Below are 18,013 nucleotides of genomic sequence, written 5' to 3'. Positions count from 1 at the left end.
AACTTTTGTGACATACGTTATATGTGTGCAGACCTGTGCATGTAATATTTTTTTTTTTTTTAATATGGTCTCTTTATTTCCTTCTTTGCTTCTCATCTCAATCTTTACACATGGCTCCACAAAACAGAGTGGGCAACACTACAAAAGAAAGATCCAGAGGGGGTAGATTCATGTGGGGTGAGCACAACCAGACATGCTCTGACTCCTGACAAAAATTCAGAGTAATGAGTCCCAATCTGGACAATGATTGAACACTCAGACAGAAAAAGCATAGAATTCACCTTACATTTTTCCCTACTGCTCATAATCATTTTGTGATGGTTGCAGTAAGCCACTGCAAACCTAGGGAGGCCTTAATTTATACCAGTAGTCATTCTTGCAACCACCTTTCATTCCTATGCCTTAAAGACAAAAAGATATATGTACTTTTTGCCTAGTAAGCTAGTGGGAAGGCTTGAATAAAACTACTACTTTCACAAAGTGTTCACAGAAACTAGATTCAGATAGTCAAGGCCAGGTTTCCTAGACTTTCTCTACAAGCAGGGAGGTAGAAAATAGAGGTTAGGCTTTTCCTTTAGTATCTGAGACTATTACTTTCCATTATTTTGGTAGTTTCCTGAGCATAGATATTCTTTTATATCACTATAGAATATTGCTGCTTCCTCATCTTGTCATGCTTATTTCCTGCAGAAGAGGTTAATAGCAGTATATTGGTACATCTCCATGGACTAGCCACCACAGGAGTTGGAAAGCAATACATAACTCATCTTTGACCCGTTTCTACTTGGGAATGCACCAGGAAAACATCCTTTACATGTGTTCTCTCACACAAGCAGTTAAGCTATATAGAAAATGTTTAGCAGGTGGAAATAGGGTAGAAAAGAGCATCCACAAAAGGGATGGCTCTTAGTACTCCCTCTTGCATGTACACTATATTTTCACAGTGCATGATTTGCTCCTTATAATACTTATTTGCCTATATTTTATTCAACTGCTCCTGAAGTAATACTATACTTCTCTTTATGGCTAATCGGATGTTTAAAGTAGTGCAGCCTACTCATCAAAGACCTGGTTCTGCAGTATCTTCCTCACCCCTGTAAATTTTTGGAGCTGTTTATTTTCTGTATGTATTAGTGCTCTGCAGTGTAAATACTTGTAACTGCTACCAATGATTTCCAATATACTGCAAACAAAGGTAAAAGATATGGCATTAAACTCAAAATAACAAGGGCCCTTTCTCCAGATTCTGACTCAGACTTTTAAAACCTCTTTTCCATCCAATGCTGCATACATGGGTATTAGATGTGGTCATCAGATTGTCTGTGGGAGACTGAACTCCCTTATCAAACCGGTGGGCATTTTTGCAAACTAAGACTGGTGAACTATTTTGAGAAACAATGTAAAAATATTTCACAATGGGAAGGACTGAAAAGTGGAACAAATTTGTCACAGGCAGTAGCAGATTTTTAATCACTTGAAAGCATCAGATTGATGAATGGACATGTCTTAGCCAGACCCAATTTGTGGGGACTCAGAACCAATTTAGTTGTTGTTCTGGGTTAACCTTGGCTAAGGGCGAAACTCCCACCCAGCTACTCAGTCACCTCCCACCTCCTGCAGCAGCAGAGCTGCAGGTCGAGATAAAGGCATGGCCACCACTTGCCAATTACTGTGATGGGAAAACCTGCCCTTACTTGGGGAAAATTAACTTTTTTTTTTTCCTGTTAAAAAAGGCTAGCAAGAAACATTAAAACAACTTTCTTCCCCCACTTCCAGATTCAGCTTTGCCATTTTGGTGTCCGCTCCACTGTTTCTTACTCTTTTTGTTACCTCTTCTTCTCTCCGTCCAGCAATTTTGCCTTTTCTTAAATGTTTTCTCAGAGGTGTCATTGGCTTCATTGATGGGCTCAACTATGTCCTGCAATGGGTTTGGCAGAGGACAGCCCCCAGCCTCCTCTCACACAGGCCTCCGCTGAGGCCCCTGCTGCCAACACCTTGATGTCTACACACAACACAGTGGTCAGCAGGGGAAGGAGGTAAAATCCAATGGCTGATGTTAGAGTTTGAGAATCAGCACTATGACATTAAAATTTTGTCTATGTTAATATTATGCACCAAATCTTCTCATCTAGGCAAGCACCAAGGACCAAAAGGTCACTGTTTCCACCCAGCACTTGTAAGAGCATACACCATTTATCTGCATCTTCTTTGAAATCTGAAAAATAAAAAATATATTTTTATGGAAGACAAAGTCAGAAATGAAGATTCATTTCTGAAACCGAACGCAAATCCCACTTCAATGCTTGTAAATGTTGCTGATTCAGGTGGTTTTGATGATAAACACTTTACTGTAAATATCACCTACCATGAAAAAACCCACATAGTTTCAATTTCTGCATTTAAATATCTTTCAGAGAACTTTCTGCACAGAATTTGACATACTGTTTAAAACATATGTAAAGAAATTAAAATATAAACATTTTATGACAGTTAAAATATTTGCCTGTATATTTGGAATATATCAACAACACATTGTGTTATGCTGTCTTTGAATATTGAAATATAAAAATGCAGCCTAGATATCCTTAATCATGGTTAACATTGTTTTACAAATATGGTAATAAATATTAAAACCTATGCAAGGCACATATGGAAAACATGGACTTTTTTGAGACATGCAGGGTCATTTCTTCTTTGCAAATCATGAACCTTAAGAACAACATCACTTAAAAGAGACGAAAGAGGGAACAATTTGGGACCAGAGTCAAGGATTTATGATAGATCCTTATAGGAACTGTGAAAGATTTAGGCATCTAGCTGCCATTTTATATGTCTAAATCTAAAAGCTTATGAATGAAAATTACTTTTATCATCTAACATGTAGAATCTCATCTGAAAATGTTCTTATCCTGTTCCAGCAATATCTGTCACATTCTTACATTAAGTATTCATGGGACTAAAAACTGTAGTCCTACCTTGAAACACTTCGTGTAGCAGAATTCCCTTTGGTGGCCTTAAGCTGAATGATATCTCTGTCATTTCTCCTAATAATGCTTTCAAAGAAAGATTCCTCTTCTTCAGATGTTAGTTTAAGTCTTGTGCCAGGAGCTGGAAAGCCACTTCCTACCTCCTATGGCCAGACAAAGTAAAACTCATTGGGAAAATTTTTAGGGAAGAAGGAATTAAAATGAGTCAAGCATAGAAAGGAGGGTTTCTAATTTTACTTTGAAAAACCGTATTTGTATTATTTATTTAGAAAAGTGGGTGAACAATATGGCTTTATGTAGCTGTACAATAAGGCAGGAGAAGTGTGATGGCTGGGATCTTTACTTAAAAATCCCCAAAAAGGAAAATGATATATCATTGCTATTAAAATTAACAGAAAATCGGTTGTGTTCTGTAACATACGCAAAATCAATCTGTTCTATATGAATAACATTTTAAAAAAGAAATGTCACCTTGCAGCATATATTTTATACAGTATACATATATTTTATACTGAATCCGTATAACAATGAAGAGAACTAATGCATGACAATCAGGTAGTAGAATGGATGGAAGATATCCACTGGGAAGTGAAAATGAAAAAGTGAGGAATCTGAGAGGAAGTCATAAATCTGGTGACCTACAAAAATTATTTTATGTAGTTGTTTGTGCCAATCATTCTGCATAAAAATATGGACAGTTTCTGTTTTGAAGTGTCACAAGATGAACATTCAGGAAAACAAATGACACTAGATTATTTTTAAACAAATCCATACCATCCTACAAAAACAAGAAAGACAACATAAAAGAACTCATTTTGAGGTCAGCCAAATCATTGCATGGGAGGACTCTAATATTCCATCATTTCTATAAAAAAGGAGCATATGAGTTGCCATAGAACAACTTTGCAAATATTGGTGAGGCCAAGACAATAGGTGGCAGCCAGTTTGCATATTAACAGAAGAAAAGCAGAGGTCTGTAAAGCCCTGAAGAGTTATAACATGCTTGATTTTGCTTTGACATACTACAGAAATGTAGTTTTGGAAACTATTTTATAAAAAAACAAAGAGTTCTAAACTCAAACTGGAAAGTTAAAGGAACGCTTTGGCATATTGAATGCCAAAAAGAAATGGAGGTGGAGAAGTTAAAATAAATAAAATGTCTTCTACTGCAGTTTATAGAATTCTTGCTTCTGACAGCTTCTAAGGTCCCTCAGCTGAATATTGACACACAGAATAAATAGGAAATAACACCTTTTTATCCTAGGCTGTGGTTTCTAGCAGAATCAATAAAGCTGAAGGGCAATAAAAATGTGATTACCCCATTAATTCATAGGGCCAAATTTAATAGAGCAGAATATCACCTCTACAAACATCCTAATGAATTTTCAGATAGACGAAAAATGTGAGGGTTAATTTCAGGATGAATTAGTCCTTTTAGAGAAATTTTGAGACATAACAGAATACCTTTCACTAACTATCCCCCATCTTGGATGCTTTCTGTCTGATACAAAAGTGGAGAAAGGGACAGATTTGGTTTTGTTTCATTTAAGGCAGATAATAAACCGTGTTTTCTTCTTTAAAAAAAGATAAAGTTCTTCCCAGGGTAATAAAAATTCTCTGTGAACTCTGATCTTCCTCTTAAAGAGTGTAAACAGATGCATACTTATAAAAAATGTAAGTCAAGATAAATAAGTTACACAGTACTCCTCAATCACTTGCCCTTTGCTGCAATCTTTTCCTTTTTCTGTGATCGGTATATTTTCACTGTAAGTATACTGGGACCAGGAACCAAGGTCCTGACTCTGTTCTTTCTTACACCTCTGGAAATCAGAGTGAAGATATGATTATAAAACTAGAGAAATTAATATCTCCATATTTGACTCAGAAATACCTAGCACATACTGGGAGAAAGAGGTGCATGAATAATTAATAATAGCTATAAGAAACAGGCAAATGTCCTTTCCTCTTTTCTCAGCCTAATAACAGAAGATCTTGAGAACTTGACCTACTGATGAATAAGACATAAATCTGCTAATCAGCTATGAATTTACGCAATATAATGCCTTCTAAGGACTTGGGAAATTCTTTTCATTGTTCTGACCTCAAGAGGGTCAATATTCTTATCTCCTGGCAATGAAACATGGTTGAGACTGTTGTCACATTTTTTGAACATTAAAGAGCTTCTATGATGAAGCAGGCAAGACTTGGACAGCGTAGATTTCTCCTGAGCTAAAATATGTATCAAGCTCTTGGCTCTTCACATAGGACTCATAAATGATAGAGGTTTGGTGCTTTCTGAAAGCTTTGGGAAATTTAATGGCTTGAAGGACTCCCAATATAGTCTATGAAAGCTTCTAACTATCAGAAGATCTCCTTATCACAGTCATCAACCCCAACTATGAATTCTAAAGCAGTATCAACAAAAAGTACAATAAAACATCACTATACACAGGTGTATTACTGTAGACTTTGAGGCAAGTAGTAACTTCACCTCTTGATTGAATTGATGCCATAGAAAAAGTGACTCCAAGCGAAGAGTGAATAATTTGGTCAGTTCCTGGACAGGAGATTATAACTATTGGCTCTGCTGTTATGACTACTGTTGTTACAGATGGAGAAGTATGTCCTAGAAGTCATTTCTTAACAATGATAATGTAGCTTTATACATTTATTCAGTTTTTCCTCCACTTTACCATACATCCCCCCACCTTGGGTTGGCACATAGTCTTCCCTTACCACACAACAGGGTTGTCTTTGAGCCACGGAATATCCTTATTTTTCTGACTTTCTTAAGATTATTGGACAGGAAAAAAAGATAGAGGCTATTGTGCTTTTGTACCTATTGAAACACTGCTCCCACTAAAAAAAAACCATATGCGGCACAGGCTTGGGAGGAGGAGAGTTAAAATTCCTACCTGCAGTTTAAGAATCCTATTAAATAAAGTTATCAGTAGAAATGGGAGTATTGGCTTGCCTAAACAGCTTCGTAACAAACCATTGACCCTTCATATTCTTTTTCCAAAACTAGAAATAGAATAACCATGCACTGAATTGTGTTATTATACTGTGAGTGTTCTGATAGGTAGATGCTGTTCAACTCCATACTGGACACTCTCTTCCGTATGGGCATTGCGTGCACAAACAACAATGTAATAATGGCAAACTGAAGTACGAATATGGCCTTTGACACATATGCTAAACATCAAATGGAGTTTTAATTTGGGTAGTGATCAGCAGCTTTTGCAAAGAGTGAGAGAGCAAGGTGGGTGGACATATTTCTACACAGCCTCTAGGGAGGGAAGTAACCCAATGCTATCCCAGTGTTTCTAGGTACATCTGTGATATCTCTCAGCACCCTATATTTCAGGAAGTCAGCCTGTTTGTGAAGTTATTGTAAGGTAGCAGTGGGCATAAGTAAAACACTGCTAATATAGTACTTGGCCAAAAGTAGCCTCCCCTGTAGGAGTTTGTTTATAAATTGCTTTGGTCCACTTGACAAGGTCAAATCCATTCTCTTAATGATGAATCTCATCTGTTCTGGTGCAGAAAGAAATGTTTTCTTTCACTTCTACGTGTGGTAAGAGCTCATTCATCTCTGTATGTTCTAAAGGGAAATCTAGCTACATCAGAGAGAGAAGGAGTATTCAGAGGGCAACTGATGGCCAGGAAGATATATTGAATTCACTTTCCTGGGACAGACATTCAAATGGTAACAAGTGATAGAAAACAGCTCTATATTTCAGCATGATGTGTGTTCTCTCTCTTATGATTAAACCCCCTGTGGGCCATCTGCATTTAATGGGTTAGAACTACTTTGTAGCTGCAGTTTTTTCCTTCCATGGCTCTTATTTATTTGAGAGGAGACCAAACTGCACTCTTAAAAGTGCAGCATGTAGGAAACACTGCCAAAAGAATCAGAATGAAAAGGCAAATTTATGGAGCAGTGTTGTTTTAAGCATTTAGCAGTATAAATAGGAAGTGTAGATAAATGTGGACATATAAGTGACTCTCTGTTTATCTCAGTTACATTATTTGCCTAAATTCCAAAGACAATTAGCCCAATTAGTTTATATAAGGGTTAATGCTCTGCCTCTGGACTAGCAATTTAGTATATGTGTAGAACTGTTTTCAAAATAAAACTAACACTCCTCCTTAGAACAGGTCTTCTTAAAAAGAAAAAGCATTTCTCAGTTCATCCTTGTCAATATGATCTTTAAAAAATAAAAAAAGACACAAACATGGAAACTATAGCAGTAAATTAGATATAAAACAGTGATTTAATAAATTTCAGTGTTTAAAAATAACAGAATGGACTACCTAACAAAAAAGCATTCATATAGACTAAGTAATGTTGTTCCAGGACAATTTGATTTAGCATAGTAAATCTATAATGTATTTATTAGGGATCATATTCTGCTCCCAAGTGAAGTCACTGGCAAGATTCCCAATAAGTTCAATTAGGATTTGATCATAGGGAGATTTTTTAGTAGAGTTAAGGAAATTTCATCCCTCTGCCAACACTGAGTTTTCTGGCTCTAACTATTCAATAAACTCCCAGCCAATGAGTGTATTTTCCTCTTTTCTCATTGTATATATTGCCTAAGCATTTGCTAAATAATACTCACTAACTTAGATCTCTATTCCAGACCTTTTTCTAAAATCATTCAGTATTTTATTTACTCTGTGTTCAAGTGACATCTGACAGATTTTTTCATATTGTAAATATGTATTTCATTATATATTTAAGTGTTTATAAAAACTAATGAGAAAATCATTCTTAGTTCTCTAGAAGCTGAGTTGTTCCCTTAATATCACTTTGAAAGAAAAATGCAATGAACATGTTTTGTATTGTCATTTTCACAGTTAAAGATCTCAGCTGGTTTCCATTTTTAATGATTAAAACAAAATCATTTGAGTAAACACACCTGAGTAAATACAGTCATACAGACTCAGATACTTATGTCTCTCTTTGAGGACACTCTTTAACAAAGCTTTCATTTCAACTGTACCTTTTGTTTCTTGGAAGGGCAAAAACATTGTGAAAGTGTTACCTAGGACCTTATTCCACCTATGAGCAGCTTGTTAATCATAATCAGACTGGATTTAACAAACAAAAAAAAAAAAAAGAAGTTTTAGTTTTTAACCAAAAAAAATTTAGCCTTCTTAGTCATCCCTCTCTATATCATTCACAGAGCAATTTTGGGTGCAGGAATCTAATCTGTTGCAACTACTGGATTATAGCTGAAGACTTTGGCCCAGCTTAATGATAGCTGGATTGTACTAAACTGTGGTTGGTATGTGTATATGGAGACTCTTGCAGGAATGTAAGTCAGAGAGGATCAAGCTTGTTTCAGTTATTTTTAATAATTAAAGTATGCAAAGACCATCATTGCCTCATCTTGTGCAATCTGAAGTGTCCAGCTGCTAGGTTATGGAGGGTTGCTGTAGTCAGAATTAGAGGATGGAAAAACATTCATGTGACAGCATCTTGTGAGCTGTCAAGTTCCACTGCGTAAGATGGTCAGAAAGTATGATTTTTGTCCTGACCCCAAAACTTATAGTCTTCCAAATGATCTTTTTCATGCTAATAACATTATTTACTTTGTTCAGTAATATTGCCTGTACATTGATGGGTTTATTAGTCTAGTTTACTGTTTATTTCTATGACAATAAACATTGTTATGAAGATGGGTGGCATCAACTAAGACACAGCTTTGACCCGAGCATAAGGCTTCAAAACAGCCCTTATTCTTTGAGAAACGAAGGAACTTTGAAGACTCACGTGTTCAGGGTTTTTTTTTTTACATACTGAAAAATCAATGACCTCTCATGTGTGGACTGCATTTAAAGAGGTTTGGTTAGGAACTATGTATTTTTAATACTGTTATTTAAATAGAGCAGAAACAACTGACAAACAGATCAACATCTCAAATATATCTTATGTGAGAGTGTTGTGATATGTTCCTTCATTTGCATGCCACAGCTTTATCAGCTTTCATAAATTTGTGATGCTAAGAAGAATGGCCATGCTTCAGAAATTTGGTAGACTTACTGATCTGACTATCACTGTGCTTTAACACTCTGCCCTCATGCTGCATGAAAAATAGAGGGAAATAAACCCTGTAATTCATGATTAGAGATTGTAGAGACTGGATGCTTGTCCCCAAAATTACTTTTCAATTTCCTAAATTTCTTTTTGGCAGTGATAATCATGCACATACCAGCCCTGCCACTTCAAGACTTACTTTCCAGGTTCTTTATTTCCCTCCTTAAACCCATACTTTTTTTGCAAAAAAAACAATAGGAGAGATGGTAATAAAATAATTCTTATGTTCACGCATCCTGGTGAGATTTAGGTGGGGGAATTTAGGCAAGAGAGGGAAGGAAAGATGGAACACTTTTAGTTTAGGTTTGCTCCTGACTCCAGCACTGCCCCCTGACTCTTCTCCCAGAATATTATTCTGCCATTCCCAGCCATCATACCCCCATATTCACTGCACACTCCTTCTCTCATACCCACACCTCACATGCAGTGCTCGCCCAGCCTGCAGTTTATTTAACACAATTTAAATCTAAAATATGTTCTTTCAACTACCATGACTTTACATTCTGGACATTTACTTGATAAGTTTGCTTGTACCACCAATATTTCAGGTAATTCCTCAGTGTACCACAACAGTTTTTTGTTGCAATGGCAATACAAAGCAGCTTTAAACTTAAACTTGATGTATACTTCAACTACTCAAAAATGGTATAAAATAAATGGGTACTGAGCTTTGGGTAACTCACAATGTCTTACTACTGTTCTGGTGCCAGCCAAACCTAAAAAGATACCTGTAGAAGGATAAGAAGGGTGTATTCTGGAGATGAATGGACCACTTGTTAATTAGATATGAATACTGGGGGGAAAAATCAGTGCCTTGTCACAGAAAGAACTTCCCCTGGAAACATTTTGCATTTTAAGAGTATAAGTGTTTTAAAAGAGTTCTAACTCTGATCAGCCCGACTTAACTCTGATTAATAATTAATATAATTAATTTAATCAATAAAATACTGATTTATCTCTGTCATTTTGAGAACACTGTAATATTTTTTCTTTGCAAACAGAATTATTTACTTCTATGGTGATAAAGTATCTCAGTATTAAAAGCACAGTATTGATTGTGTTTATTCAATTAAAAACTTCAGGGCCTGACTATAAAGTTCACAGTCAGAATAAAATGCTTTTGACATATTGAACTAGATTTTTTCAACACTTGACAGTGTAAAATACTATGGCAGTAAAAAAGTGAAGTGAGAAATATGATCCATTTCATCTTATTCTCAGCAACAAAAGATGCCATCATTGATATGTTCCTGTGATATAACACTGAAGGTTAAACCGTAGGTAGAAATAAGCTGTGTCAAACTTTCCTGACCACCTTTACAGTAAGGAGGCTGGGTCTTTGGCAACCAAATGCAGTGTTGCACATCACTCACAGGACTCTGTACAAATCTTAAAGAGAACTTCTAGTTTTCATAGTTAAATTTACATCTGTCCAAACAGAGGCTTAACATTTTAAATTGTTGATGAATCATAGGAGAAAAAAACCTGCAGTGTTATGTCATCACAAATTTTTCACAGCAATAATTACAACAATATTTCACTTTCTCTTTTAACAGGATAGGGACTCTTTGCCCAGAAGTTCTATAAATTTAGTTCTCAGCATTGCATGATGATCACATATCTCAAACATTAGTTAAAGTACTTGGCAGGAAGGCTATGTAAATCACCTCCTTTTGTCTTTAGTGCATTTGCCACATGTTGAAGAAGCAGCAAAAAGATTAGTTGCTGGTGCTAAGAAATCATTAAGTGGATAAAATCAAAGCACAAGAACACAAGCCGTCAAATGTGGGAGAATAGTCCAGTGGAAAATAAAATCATTTAACTTGAATAGAAACTTACTCAAATTACTGAAATGCCTCTTTTCTAGAATTCTCTTATAAAAGAAGAACCCTACATATAGCCCTATTGGCTCTATTTGCACTATTTGTGGAATAAGGAGCTACTCATCTTGGTTAAAAACTCTGAGTCTGGCCTTAAGCCAGCATGGGCCAGATTCTGCCATCCTTACCAGAGCTGAATAGTACCTTAAGCTGGGCCTGATTATGAACCGATTACTCATGTTGTGCTGAGCAGCCCTTTGCATGAATGGGGCCATTGTGAATAAACATTTACAAGTGATTCACAATTTGGCCTATGTGAGTAGTCTCACTCACATCAATGCATCTACTCATGGAGTAAAGCAGTACTAAATAAAAGTGGCAGAATGTGACCCTGTTGTAGTACTTGACATCTAACATGAAGATACTTTTTCATTAACTAAATGAAACCCTGCAACCAACAGACTATCATTCATTCTTTGAGACGAGGCTGATGCAAGAGCATGACAAGCTTAATGCAGGCCTGCAACTTATCACACCTCAGGTTTAATGAAGGGTTGAATACCTGTTTGCCTGGTACATAAAGTTATGCTAACAACATGTAACAAATAATTTCTATTGCTAAAACTGAGGATGAAAAATTAATTAGGATTGTATACCTTTCACTTAAAATGAGCAGGAAGATGACATAGTCTTTTATTTTCCCCTTTTATTTTGGAGGCATCAAGCATCTAAAAATATTGTGAAGTTTTGAAACTGGATGTTTGTTCTCCCCAGGCATTCTGTCACTGCCAAAAATTCCTACGAATTGTTTAGTTTTACTCTTGACATAAAAAGTCTTCTAAAAATGAATTTTTTATGGATTTCACAAGACAATAATAGCAAATTCTCTATCAAAATAAATAAGTCAACTGAAAGAGAGGCAACAATAAAAATGGCATAAAGTTTGCAAGCTAAACTTCCGTTTTTTTATCCAGTAATGATGGTCTAATAAAAATTATCTGGAAATTACTTTGACATGTTCTAAATTCTATACCTTGCAAATGATTATGTGGAAACTGAAAAAAACAGTTAAAAAAGAAAAACACATTTTATAGCTGGAAACAGTTTGACCTGCTAAAAAAAAAAATAATCATTTATTTCAACCACTTTCATCCTTCTGCATGTGGCACAAGTTCCTATACAAAATTAGTATCTTTACCTGTAATAATAAAATTCTTTTTTTGCTTTAAATTATAAGGCTCATTTATTTTACTGCTGTCTAAACAGGCCATAAAAAAGGAAAAGATAAATTCTAACCAGAATACTCTTTGCCAGTTCCTCAGGCCAAAGTTGAAGTTAATTTTTAGAAGGAGAATAAAATTAGGAAACCACAAATTGGAGTATACATATGTGTTAAACTTTGAATTTATTACTAGTGGCAAATAGGACAACCTTCCTTTCAATCATCTGTGTAAGAATCTGCTGCAAAATTCCCATTTGCAACTGATCTAACTCACTTCAAAGTTATATTTGTTTATTTTACTGAAAGATTACAGAATGGACGCATCTCATTTTTGTTTTCAAGTTTAGCCTCCTGAGTGGGAGCAGAGACAATTTGGGGGTTCCTGTGAGTTTGTTTTTGTGAGTACTAGTAGTTCTGCAATTGCTGTGATGAAATGTGCTTCCCCTGATCTTCCCTTCTTCCCCCATCCGCCCTCCGTTTCTAACTAATGGCCAGAGAGAAAAGCAAGAAGGAGCAGGGGGTGCGCAGAGAGTTGTATCCTGTTCTAATCACAGCCATGCAAGTCCTTCTTTATTTCAATTAATTTAGTTTGCCTTATGAACCTGGGAGACTGACTGTTGCTTTCAAAGAGGCTGACATTTCACTCATCTGAAGGAGCTTGGAATGTGACAGGGGAAAGGGAGGAGAAGTAAATCAAAGCAGATAGCAATTCTCCAGATGTAAAGTATTTTTCTTCTCCTCTATTTTTTTTTTTCCGCCAGAAATGTCAGAAAGTCTGCTGACATTTTAATTCCTTTGTGATAGGCTGGGAGCTGAAAGCCAAATCCTGCTGCCACTAGAGTCGAAAAGTTTTTTCCTATGGATTTTAAAGGGAGCAAACCAGTCTTACACTCTGGAGGATGAAGGAAAAAAAAAATAATACCAAAGTATCAACAAACTGTAACTAAAACTAAATGAAATGTACTCATAACATCTTGAGATCAGTTACAGGCTGAAACTGGCAAGCATTGTTGGACATTTTTTCTCCTCGATTTGGCCATAGCATAACAAAAAAAACAGTTAGCAAGACTGACTGTATTGAAAGTAAGACTTTGCTGTTGTGGTTTTTTCCTAAACCTGGATTTTGTTGAAAGTGTTGCAGTACTATTCCATATTCTCTTCTAGCCACCTAACTTTCAGGATATACTATCTGCAGCCTTAAAGATTTCATATAAACATTAGTTGACTTACATAATCTGTGCATGCCTTTGGAAGCTCTATCAAACACTGTGATCCTGCTTTTAGTGATACATTTGGAAAACAAACAAACAAACAAACAACTCATTACCTTTAATAGGAATGCGCTCAGGGCCATAAAATAAAGGAGTACTTTCTATTCTCATTACATCAGTTGTGCATGGATATAACTCTGAGCTCAACATGTATTTAACAAAACAGCAGAGCCGGCTCAGAGCAGCAGCACAGCACTGGGAGAGTTAGGTCTACAAATTCCACCTACGACATGAACGATCGTATATTTCCTTCTCTGCATGATGTGCTTAGAGATTTACTTCATGGTTTTAGTATAATAATTCTATTTGCCTTTACAGAGTTGTTCCCTTATGAAGTATCCATTTGTAAAGTATTAATTTTGTATACAGGACTGTTAAAAACCAATGGAGTAGACATATTTGCTTAATAGTTTTATTCTTTTTTGCAGGTTTTATAATCATATTTTATCAATTGGTACAACAAAACATATTTCTATATAAAAACCAAAAAAAAATAGGGCTTGTTGAGCTTGATGCATGGTAAATCTATTTGGTTTATTCTTGTTTTATTGTTAAATATTATATTGCATTTGTTTAAGCAGACATCGTGTATATTATATTTCTAGCATTCCACACACAGCAGCTTATTGTTGTGTCCTTTAAATATGGGAAATAAAAATGTTTTCAGTTTGCTATTAAAAAAAAAAGAAAGAAAAAAATGGGAATTTAGAAAGGGTACTGCTATATTACATGGCCCAGGAAATATTGGCAGCATGCTCTTTGGCTTTCATCCGTAGAACTGCAATGCTGGAGGATCTCCTTTCGAATTCTGGCTTGGTTTCAAAAGCATGTCCATTGGTTGCTCCAGAAAGTAAAGAGTCAGTGAAAAAATTATTGAGGGGGACGTGGCTGAACTGATTCTGGTGGTTTGAAAAGCCTGTGTAGCCAGAATCTGTCCGGGGTGAATGGGAATAAGGTGTCATACAGGAGGATGTATCTCGTGGCAGCATGCAGGAAGTAACCACAGATCCACTAGCCGCATTCCCTCCCCACAGATTGTTCTGAATCTGGAATATATAAAATTAATAAGGTTAAATTTAGATAGTTCATCTTTTGTTTTCTGCAATGCTTGGTTTGCTTTACTTAACACATCCATTAAGTTCTCCTCTAAAACAAGCAATATGTACTTAAGTAGTTCTCTGCAATCCTATTAGAAAATACCATGAAGACATTACTTGGGTCAAAATGCCAGACCATTCGCTTCAGAGCAACGGCTGCTGAATCACATTTCTTGTTCTGCTACCCATTCACTCTGTACCTCTGTCCTGGGTGTTTATCAGTGAAACTCAGGATGCCATCAGCCCAGCCAGTCAGTAAAATCAGTGGAAGCACAAAACTGGCTTCAAAGAGGTGTCAAAAGAGTGTACAATAGTATAGTACAACAGTACAAGCTTCTCCTAATCAGAATTGTTTCTTAGTGTAATGTTAGGAAACAGTATAAAAGGGTGAACGAAACAAACCAGGATTTCTCAAGCAAGAGCAAGTATTTACAAAATTAAATATTGAGAAGACTTGCATAATTACTTTAAAACAAATGAATCCATGAAACACAGACGCGGTTGAAAATACATCCGAGAGTTTTTCCTAATGTTGTTTCAAAGATGGTTTTAAGATAAAAATTCTTTTCATGATGGTTTTATATAAAATTATACTTTAGGACATTGCTGTTTCAGCTCTCAGCCTTAACTGACTGCACTGTGTGTCCCTGGAAAACGTTGCATGACAGACTAGGAGACAAACTTTGTGGTTACCAGCAATGTCTGCTGAAGATCTGGAGTAACCACGTATTCAGGCTTTGATGTGTTATGCCTTCTGTACTTGGCAGTCACTTAAAGCTTCATTCTGAGTCTGAGGCCTTCTCCTATCATCTATGTATAGATGCTATTTATGGATAGGTATTTTTCACTTATTTGTTCATAGACGAACAGACGGAAAGATTCTCAAGGCCTAGCACAAGTCAGCTTCTATCATTATCTAAGTCTGTGCATTCTTTCGTTCCTTCTCTATTAACTTTGTTTTAACTTCTCACTCTGCAGTTGTCCTGTCTTTTTAAACTCTCTCTATCAGGACTATATGGATATAATTTCTGACATACTCTAACTTCCTTGGTTATTTCTCACACTCACCATTATACAATATACAGCTTTATATTTCTTATCCACTTTTACTTACATCTCTTTCCTGAATGCTGATTTTTTAAAAAATAAATTTACAAATATCATGATACAAGACATGTGTAGCCTTCATTCACAATACAGAACTTCTCAGACAGTAATTATATCCTTTTCCTTTTGTTTTACTTTGTTAAATGTGTTTTCATCCTAAAAATCTGTTGTCTGTTTAGTATATCATTGTCCTGATGCAGTGGTATTGAGCCCACATGTCTTTGTTCTCTGCTATATGTTGGGGTAATTGCAATTACTCTTTGGTTAGCACTGTAAAGTGAATTCCCACTTCAAACTTAATTTTGCCTTCACATTCCAAATCTGTAGACAAAAGAATTTTGGCTTTAAGATATGTAGGTTATCTCTCTAGCTGAGTGATTTTTTTTCTGCCAAAGTAGAGGTCAGGGGAAGTAATGAATTATGACAGACACACACATATACACACACACAGAGAATGAAAACATGGTTCTAATGCCGAGTTGTTTTTTTCCCATTGTCCTATTACTTTGTAACAACACATACTCACCAAACCACCAACAAGCCAGAGATAAATTATGGTTCACTGAACTCATCTAGCTCAGATCTAGTGCAGATAGCAAGGATGAAATAGAGCCCTATTTTAAAAGTTTATATTTTGAACAGTTGTATTAGCCAGAGTCATCAGGAGCTGACAAACTAATTTGGTCTCCTAGGCAATTCCAGCAGCAAAAAAGAACCAGTAAAAGCTCCGGTTTGGTTTCCTGCAGAAGGCTGAGAAAAGTCAAGGTATACGTCTCCCCAGACTCTTAGTCTGCCCAACTCCTTGTTCACACAGACATGCCTACATACTGGCACACACACATTTCCACACCCTCTCATGTGAATGCACCTTGCCTTTCCACACACACATATACGCACAGCTGGTTGTGCACACCTCAGGCATCTGCTCCTGCATATCTTAGGTGGTCTGCTGAGAGGTAATGGAGTGAATAAGGTGCCTGGGGAAGGATATCAAGGATTTTTCCTCCTTCTTGTGGGCCTCCTGAGATCTACAGGAGGAAAGAGACTCTAGTGAGAGTTTCAGAACTTTCCAGTTGCCATCATTCCCTCCTCCCTTTCTCTGCAGCTTGACATGATCCTCAGCTGCCTTATTACTCCTTAATTAACCCACCTGAACTAGTTTTGACTTACAATCAGACACAATTTTTTTGGTCTTCAGAGGACAGGTGTTTTATCTGGGGATTAAAGCATATAACTTATCTGGACCTATTTGAACCATTGTCTTACTTGCAAAGGTTTGTTGCACTCAACCACTCAACCACACAGAGCATTCCAAATACATCCCTTATGGCTCAGTATTCAGGGATTCTTGAGTGTCCTATTGCCTGGAAGGTTTCTCAGATCCTAGTACAGATTTACAGAATATGACAAGAAGGAAACAAGGGGCCCTGAAAGGCCTGGAAAGTGTCGTAGTTAAGTGTAAAAGAACTGGGAAGTCATCCACTAAGACTCCTAAACCTTACAGCCTTCTCAGACTTAATGAGTTTGGAGCCACATAGCATGTGATTAGAGTACAGAGCAGAGTATTAAAGAAGATAGCAGCTGAAAGCCTGTGAGATCCAGAGAATACCTCCACTTTTGTTGAAAGTCCCAGCTACACACATTCTATCTCAATCATGAACTGGGAATCTCAGAAACCCAGTCATATACACAAAAATATCTGTCTTTTTTTGTTCAGGAACAGTAGAGGAACAGTAGAAACTTTTAATTGTACTTTATTGTATTTCATGGTTACTTATATGTTTCTTACAGCAGCAGTGACAGATTAAGCAACTGTTGGGATTTTCTTTCCCTTTCTTCTTACAAAACAAGTCACCCATTCCTATTTCCATGCTGTTCTATTTCAGTTTGTTTTGCTGGTACAGCTCTTTACTGAACTGAAACAGGGAGCTGATACAGCTAAAAAAGAATCCAGAAAAAAACAATTAAAAAAAAGAAATCAAACACATGCACACAGAACCTCATTCTTTCTGAGGGTGTTTCCAGGCCAAATGGTTAGTCTCAGAACCTTCACAACAGGATTAATTTGCCCAGGGAGAGAATAATTCACCTATGCAGCGTCTAATACAGGAGCTAATTCTGAAGGAGCTCATCATCTCCAAAGCTAACTTGCAGGTGACAAGGTCTCATTTATCTGACTTACTAAGATTTCTTTATAAGAAATGCTATGCCAAATGCTGCAGTTGCCCAGGCTGCACAGATATAATTATAGGAAGAATTTTCCCAAATAATCTGTTTAAATAGGAACACGCACGAGTTTGTCTGTAATACTGTGATGATGGGAAGACTTCAAAAGGTCCAGAGGCTCAGTTTGAAAGTGCCCAATAACTTATGTGGTCTGGAGGCAGCACAAAATCACTCTTT

General features: G+C 36.5%; 1 protein-coding gene across 1 annotated transcript in view; it reads right to left on the bottom strand.

The window, feature by feature from the left end:
- Positions 1-13,804: 13,804 nt before the first annotated feature.
- Positions 13,805-18,013, bottom strand: part of ALX1 (ALX homeobox 1) — a gene marked incomplete at its 5' end in the record, with an annotated part of 16,090 nt that continues 11,881 nt past the window's right edge. Inside the window, one exon of the mRNA XM_010147188.1 lies at positions 13,805-14,452. Coding sequence (XP_010145490.1) covers positions 14,132-14,452 — 321 coding nt within the window. The remainder of the gene's footprint in view (positions 14,453-18,013) is intronic.

The sequence above is a fragment of the Eurypyga helias genome, unplaced genomic scaffold (genome assembly GCF_000690775.1).
Source record: "Eurypyga helias isolate BGI_N326 unplaced genomic scaffold, ASM69077v1 scaffold14292, whole genome shotgun sequence".
NCBI classification, from domain to species: domain Eukaryota; kingdom Metazoa; phylum Chordata; class Aves; order Eurypygiformes; family Eurypygidae; genus Eurypyga; species Eurypyga helias.
This window is presented reverse-complemented; position numbering and strand designations above follow the sequence as displayed.